Below are 7,204 nucleotides of genomic sequence, written 5' to 3' on the forward strand. Positions count from 1 at the left end.
AGGCGGCGGCGTCTCCCGACTGAGCTGCGGCGCCTCTCAAAGAAACTTCCCGAGCGCGTCACGTTAAACACGAGTATTTTAATCCTCCAGTGGCAAACAGTGTTAGAACCGATTAACCGCGCAGGGGCGGGCGGGCAGCCAAGCGACCGAGAGACTTTGGTGTCATGTGGGGAGGCAGGGTGGGTGCCCGCCCTCCTCCATCCCACCCCCGTCTTCTGTAAAGAAGCACTTGCGGCTGAGGCGCAGTGAGGTGTTGAGGGTTTGCGTCTGGCTGTTTGTTCTGTGAGGCTGGAACGTGAACAGCTCTGACGCAGCATGGGGTGAGGGGAGCAGGTCGAGCCCAGCGCCGGCGTACAACGGCTCACCGAGGCCCGGCTGTTTCCCAGCGTGGGGAGCACCTGAAGGAAGGAATCCCCTCCCGGAGTTAACCAGACATAGGCAGAAGTTCCCTTAACGCGTTTTCTTTCTGCCTGCTGGGCTGTTCTGTGCTCTCCTGCAGCCTCCTCCCGGGATCCTCCGTGGGCTGCGCGGGGGGCCAGTGAGGCACCGCCAGCAGCACAAGGGCTTCGAAGATGTTTAGAAAACTGACTCTATCTTCCGATTTGATGCTTGAATCCGAAACGTAATTAAAGTCCTTCAGCGTGTTACCTAGATTCAGACGTCTGGATTAGCCTATGCCCTGTTGTTTGCATTGACTATGTCAAGGAATTGGGGGGGGGGGACACACGACAGGGGAGAAGGCCCAGCGGGGCGGTGTGAGTTACTTCACGGCGTACCCGATGATGTGAGGCTGAATGGGCGTCCAGGGCAGCGCTACGCTTATGTGTTGTAATTTCAGCTCCGAGAAGTTGGCCTGTTCGAGATTCTTCCATATCTCTCTCGTTAGGCAGCATCCATCAAAGACGAGTTTCCAAGTCGGATAGCAGATCTGCTGCCAAAAATACTTCCAGCTGGAATGATCAGCGGCCACGTGCTCTAAGAAATAGAAAGCGCCTCCCTGGGAAAAACAAGGTCGTGTTACAGAGCTGCAGCAGGCGCTGGGGTTACACCGAACTTCTCCCTCCATCCCACCTCCTCTCGAATACAGAGCAGTGCATGTGCAGTTTGCTCGCTCATCAGTATTCTCCCACCCCTTCCCGGCCCGCTTTTTGCTTTTGTGGTGTCAGTCGGAATTAATGTAAGCAGGAAGCTTCCAGAGATTCAAAATGCCTATTCAAAAAGCGTGAAGGATGTACTTATTTGATCCCTCTTTTGTTATCACAATAGTTTGTTGTCTTTTTGTTTCAATTACAGTTGCTAGCATGTCATTTTTTCCGAAGGAAACTAAGAGAAATGTGTAAATCCTACTAAAACTCATGAGTTTTTGACAACCCAGAGGATTGTCTTGAAAACGCCATTTTAAAGGCTGAAAGTCTATTGCAAAAATACCCCAACAAAACAGCTTTTTTTAATCTTTAGCTTGATTAGTATACCACAGGGAATGAAGGCATTTAATTAGACCGTTTCAGTCATACAGGTAGATCAGCCCCACTTCTAAGAGGCTAAAGCAGTTCATTTAAAATGCAGACTTTCAGTCTTGATCAGAGAGCTTCCCACCCAAAGAAAATCTGGTGTGTCTGGGGAGAGACAACGCCACAGGAACCAGTTCTGCTTTAAATGATACACCGTAATTACTTCTCAAATTAGTGGCAGTTCTAGTTACCAGACTATGTTACTTTTAGGGTTTTACTTTTAAGAATGGGACAGACTGACCAGTATGTTGCTACTGCTCTGCACCATTTAGCAGTGCAGAGTGGTTATAAATCCAATTTAACTAGGGAAATCAACTGGGTCTGGTTTGTGAGCTCAAAACTGACTTTTTTCTTTTTTTTTTTTCCTTTTTTTTTTCTTTTTTTTTCTTTGGGGCAGTGCCTCTGGAATAGATGATAAAGGTAATAACAAAACTTTTTATTCAGATACTCACTGGTCTGAGCACTCGCAGTGCCTCCTTCAGGGTGCCGTTCACACTGTGCACAGAGCAGAGGACCAAGGTGCAGATGACGGCGTCCACAGAACCGCTGGGCACCTGGTGCAGGTCTTCTCCTGCAGCTACTAGGAAACGCTCGTAGTGGACGTGCTGGTTCTTGTTCATGCTTCTCGAAAGGCCTCGCTGGAAGTTGGGGTTTATGTCAGTGCACGTGACTTTGCAGCCTGGTGGGTAGAACTGGAAGTTAGCACCGCAGCCGGTCCCGATCTCCAGCAGCTTCAGCTCTCCTGAGGGGCTCGTGAAGTCAGGTAGATTACGAAATAGCTCCTGTTTCTGCTTCTTTGTTTTCCTCTCGTGAACCGCAGAAAACTTCTCTAAGAAATAAGGAAAAAAGATCTTCCTACAGAAAGGCTCCCATATGCCCAGGAACGATAGCAGGTAGATGGGCATGGCAAGCAGTGCGAGGCAGGCACGGAGGAAGAGGACGCTGGCCTCTGTCATTTCCTGCGTGGGGCAGAGGATCCGTACTGAGCAAAACTAGTTCTTCCGTGTACTAAAGCCCTTGAAACTCAGACCGAGCTGCATTCATGTACTTGCCGTGTTCCTCTTGAAGTGTATTCAGCTCCTTGGATTGATCTGGTAGACTTTTCTCTAAAGCCGATTTCAAAGTCCGGTCACAGGCAGGGAAGGGAGGAGCAGGACTGCGTACCCAACAGGCACCGTAGAATCCCAGCTCTGGCCAAAGAGGCGCTGTCAGTCTGTTACGTAACCGGGATAAACTGGGCAGTACAACTTTGTCTGTAACCACTGGCAAAATGTCATAAAATGCCCTAATTTGGTGTTCAGCAGTTTCAGGTTACAGTTCACATCTCTTAAAGCAACAGTATGTTGTCTTTAGTGAGCTGAAGGAAATTAATCTGACCTTTGGATTTGCTGTAGGCGTTTCGTTAGGAGTTTGATTAACATTGCATTTGTTTAAGAGTTCATTTACCACCCTGTTGTAAGTAGCTGGACGAGCTCCTCAGCTACTTGCTCCGTGCTTTCTCTGCAACAGCAGTTTTCACTCGTTCCACTTTGTGGAGACCTGAAATACTTTGGTATGCGCATATGGGCTCCTTTGCAGTTCATGAGCTTGCTTTTCTTAGTTATCTTTCAGACCTTCGATGGGAATCATGGAACAGAGATAAAACAATTTATTAACTCGGTAATCACTGCATACAGTATATGGCTTGGTTTTATTAACTTTATAAGCTTGAGTCAACAATGAACAGTCCATTCTAGGCTAAATGCATTCTGTAAAACTTTGTCAAGTTTGCAGTCGCCAGTGCTTTTTCAAAGGACTTGGTAGCGATGCGGATTAGCCCCGAGCATTCAGTCGCCCTGCTCCAGGTGAGCCTGGTATAGGGAAAGGAGGACTTAAGGTCCCTAATGAAGGCAGTTCTATTGCGAATTGTGTTGGAGAATTTTGTTTTTCTGTTGAGTGATAGGTAGCCCCGTTGTCTGATGAGTTGCCTTCTCCCTCTAGTGGTAATAAAGCAAATATAAAATCCAGCGTACGGCAGTATCGTTATTAGATTGCTTTATTAACAAACTCTTGTCATGCCTTCATACCTCCACCTTGTGGCAACTACGTTAGAGAAACAAATTTGAACAATGGGAATTACTTTCTGTGTAGACTAGTTGGATGTGTATGGAGTACAAAATAAAGACATTAATGCATTATTTTCTTACAAGTATAATCTGTACCAGGTTTTAATTCCTTACTGCTATACTGCAGGAAATCACAGCAAAGGTTACACAGCGGCCGAGAGAGCAGCACTTTCTCTCGGCATCCTAGGGGAGTTTAACTGGAAAACATTTCCAATGAAACCCCTGGCTTTTAGAAGAGACCTCTTTAAGGTGTGATCTAGATTGGAGGGACCGTAGAAGATGAAGAGCTTAAGCACAGGTAAAACACGTTAGTAGAGCATGACAAAAGGGCTCTAAGGACATGGCTGATGTCCTCAGAGCAACAGCATTTGACAGAGCAGCAGCATTTTACAGCGGAGATGAGATTTCTGCCATCTGATTTAACAAATGCCAATTTTCTCCCAGTGTAAAGAGAAGTTCCGTTTTCTGCTTTGTAGGCGGCTGTTTCAAGTTAAAGCTGCGCTGACAGCATTAGCACCTAATGGCCGGTGAGAACTGTGCCTGGTGAACTGGTGGCGTAATGAGCACTTCCCTGCATGAACCAAAGTCCTGGCGGGGAGGACTGTACTGGCTCGGGCAAACAAACGCCTGCTCATAAATACATTTCATAATGGGAAGGCTGAAATGAAAACGGTCGTACTGATGCCGTATCTATTATGCATGTGTCCTGCATCGGAAATGTTAGAAGCTGGGCGTTATTCTCTGCCCTTAGAAAAACGTTAGCCCTCTGTCCTTGCTTGCGTGTATCTTCCGTTCCCTTTCTTCCCTCTCCCCCTTCTCAAGTCTCTAAGATGCTGCCTCCTCCTTTATTTTGTATTGGACCGAAACGTGCTGTCTAGACTTCTTTCCAGTTTGCCCGGTCCCTGTGCAGCAGCTCTATCCCGGCGCTCTATCCAGAAAGCCCATCTAACAAATGGAAGAACGCGATTCCCAGTCTGAATGCGCTGTGGGTGCTCAGGAAGTTCTCCATACTTTTATTCCGGGTAGCCAGCTGCTGCATATGAGCTGACTGTAAGGGTGAAAAACCCTCTCTAGAGCATGAAAGGAGTACTGAAGGGAGGTCCTGCGTCCCGGAGTGCTCACGGTACCCAATGATATGAGGACTAGTAGGAATCCAGGAAGGTGTGACATGAATGCACCTCAAATTCAGTTCTGAGAAATTAGTTTTCTCCAGCTCCTTCTGTGTCTCTCTGCTCAAGGAACACCCATCTCCAAAATACTTCCAGACGGGGTCACAGACCTTTTGCCAAAAGTAGGTCCAACTGGAATGATCTGCAGCCACATGCTCCAAGAAGTAGAAAGCTCCACCCTGGAAAACAGTGCCATAAAAACAAATTTAAAAGGATTTAGGGCTGTTCACCTCTGAGTGCAGAGTTTGGTCCTTTGGATATTGGTAAACACACCGCCTTTTATCACCTCTCTGAAGATCAGCCTCCTTTCCTAGATGTTACGCGTGCTAGAGTCATGTTTTGAACAGCTTTTGAACTGTGAAGTCTCTAAAAGTGCCTCCCATTCAGTTTTCGCTGAAGGTGGTGGTTATTACTGGAGGCGCACACGTCTACCGATAGGCACAGCGTAGGACTGTGCAAGAGGCAGTACGGTCTGACGGCAGGAGCTGCTGCCGCCGGGTTTTTGTCTCTGCCTTGGATGAGCTTGGACAAACCACTTTAACTTCCTTGTGTTTCCGTTTTTCTCATCTGAGAAATGTGAATCAACAATTTGCTTACCCTACATACCAGCAAGGAAAAGAGCTTATTTCTTAATATTTATTAAACATGTGAGAGAGCTTTAGCAAGCAGAAATCCAGTGTCCCAGGCTACAGTCAGTGTATGTAGTGCGTAATAGTTTTGTCGTTGTCAGTCTTGTGAACCCTATCAAAGTTTAATTGTATCTTTGACCACCACATCTGCTCAATGTCTTTCTGTATTTATAAATAACAGATAAAAAGCAAATCTGGTATTGTAAGCAAACCTTTCCTGTAGAACTTGTTCAGTGGAGCCAAACAGAGAAGTCAAGGGTTCAGAGCTGATCCTTCCTTCCTCCTCCCAGCGGAGCGTGGTGGGTACGATCTTACTCCCTCTTCCCTAGTTCTGCTTTGCAAGAGCGTACAAGATTGCCTGGAGGAATTAATGAGGTTTTCAGCCACATGCAGGGCTGCGGTCTCATTTACACATGGAGGCTCTGGCCAGTTACACAGCCTCAGCTCACCTGTGTGGACAGGGTTTGTGTTAGGTTTAATTTAAACTCTTCCCCAGTTACTCTAGCTGGAGAAAAAAGTATTGGAAGAGAGATGCGTGAATGCGGCATTTTACAAGTGTCACTTTAGACTACAATGAAAGTACCTGCGTAAGCGGACAAGTTTTAAAGGTAAGAGGGAATCGCTAGAGAATACACACGGCAACTATGAACTGCAGTTGTTGTTAATAATTTACCCGTGTTACAACACACATCCCCTCCTGCTTCCCTCCCCTTAGTCCACCATTGTACTGCAGTAATCTTGCTTATCCAGTACGGCTCTGCTCCTCCCAGCTCCCAGCACCTCCTGCACCCCTGATGTCGGGTTTTGGGTGGTTTTTCTTTTGTTTGTTTTTTCTTCTTTTCTTTTTGCTTTCTGGAACAGCTTTGGCCTTGGAGTTTTTGCAGGTTGCCCAGCTGCAAGCGCAGGAGCCAGGCTGCCCGGGTCGAGTAGCTGTGTCTCTCACTTGCCTGGGCAATCGGCACCACCTTGCAGGTACTCCAGGCCTTGCAGGTACTCCAGACCTTGCAGGTACTCCAGGCCTTGCGCGTGCATGACAGCACACCAGCCATGCTGAGGAGGGAGAGGGAAAGGAGGCTGAGCTGGTTCTTTCATCTGCAGGTGAAGCAGCGCAAAAAAACCCCAAATAATTACTTGTGAGTGGATAAGTGGGTGTGATGGGCGATTGCAAACTCTTTCTTGGCCTGGTGCAGGTGATTGCATTTATCCTAAATGTAGGTCAATACACACAACTTGGCTTACCACGACACAAATGGGCACCCCTGATCTCCCTCGCGCTGCCCCAGCTTACCAGCCTGAGCACTCGCAAAACCTCCGTCAGGACTTTCTTGATGTTGGTCACAGAGCACAGCACCAAGGTGCACACCACCACGTCCACGGCGCTGTCCGGTATTTGATGCAGATCCTCGCCAGAAGCAACCACCAGATGTTCAAGCTTAAGGTGCTGGTTCTCCGAGAGGCTCTTGAGGAGGAACTTTCTGAAATCGGGATTAGGGTCGGCGCACGTCAGCCGGCAGCCCGGGGGGTAGAACTGGAAATTGGTGCCAGTGCCCGTGCCGATTTCCAGCAACATGAGCTGGCCCGAAGGGCCTGCAAATTTTCTCAAGTTGCTGAACAGCTTTTGTTTCTGCTTGTAGACCTTCTGGTTGCAGATGGGCGCCACCTTGGCCATGACGTACGGAAAGACCTTCTTGTAGAAGGAGTCCCATAAGCCCAGGCAGGCAAGTACGTGGATGGGCGAGAGGAGGAGCTGAACGCATCGCCGGAGGAAGGAGGCGAGCGCCATCCCCGCG

The 7,204-nt window shown here is 48.0% G+C and overlaps 3 protein-coding genes across 4 annotated transcripts in view; all 3 read right to left on the bottom strand.

Annotated features, from left to right (window-relative positions):
- TMPRSS12 (transmembrane (C-terminal) protease, serine 12) overlaps positions 1-166 on the bottom strand; it is a 6,144-nt gene extending 5,978 nt beyond the window's left edge. Inside the window, exon 1 of the mRNA XM_009321424.1 lies at positions 118-166. Within this exon, the coding sequence (XP_009319699.1) occupies positions 118-166 (49 nt within the window). The remainder of the gene's footprint in view (positions 1-117) is intronic.
- METTL7A (methyltransferase like 7A) lies at positions 61-2,720 on the bottom strand. The gene is made up of 2 exons (XM_009321354.1): positions 1,964-2,720; positions 61-997 (listed from the first exon to the last, which is right to left on the bottom strand). The coding sequence occupies exons 1-2, from the start codon at positions 2,465-2,467 to the stop codon at positions 761-763; spliced, it is 741 nt and encodes a 246-aa protein (XP_009319629.1). The 5' UTR covers positions 2,468-2,720; the 3' UTR covers positions 61-760.
- Positions 2,721-4,876: 2,156 nt separating this feature from the next.
- On the bottom strand, positions 4,877-7,197 carry LOC103914677 (methyltransferase-like protein 7A). 2 transcript variants are annotated; one of them, XM_009321365.1, is made up of 3 exons: positions 6,654-7,197; positions 5,627-5,863; positions 4,877-4,964 (listed from the first exon to the last, which is right to left on the bottom strand). In XM_009321365.1, exons 1-2 carry the CDS (start codon positions 7,195-7,197, stop codon positions 5,667-5,669), a joined length of 741 nt encoding a protein of 246 aa, XP_009319640.1. In that variant the 3' UTR covers positions 4,877-4,964; positions 5,627-5,666. The 2 variants fall into 2 exon arrangements, 1 of the variants encoding a protein (XP_009319640.1); XR_663490.1 differs by lacking the exon at positions 4,877-4,964 and having other exon boundaries at positions 5,788-5,863; positions 6,546-7,197.
- Positions 7,198-7,204: the final 7 nt, after the last annotated feature.

This window comes from Pygoscelis adeliae, unplaced genomic scaffold (genome assembly GCF_000699105.1).
Source record: "Pygoscelis adeliae isolate BGI_AS28 unplaced genomic scaffold, ASM69910v1 Scaffold1000, whole genome shotgun sequence".
In the NCBI taxonomy this organism is placed as follows: Eukaryota; Metazoa; Chordata; class Aves; order Sphenisciformes; family Spheniscidae; genus Pygoscelis; species Pygoscelis adeliae.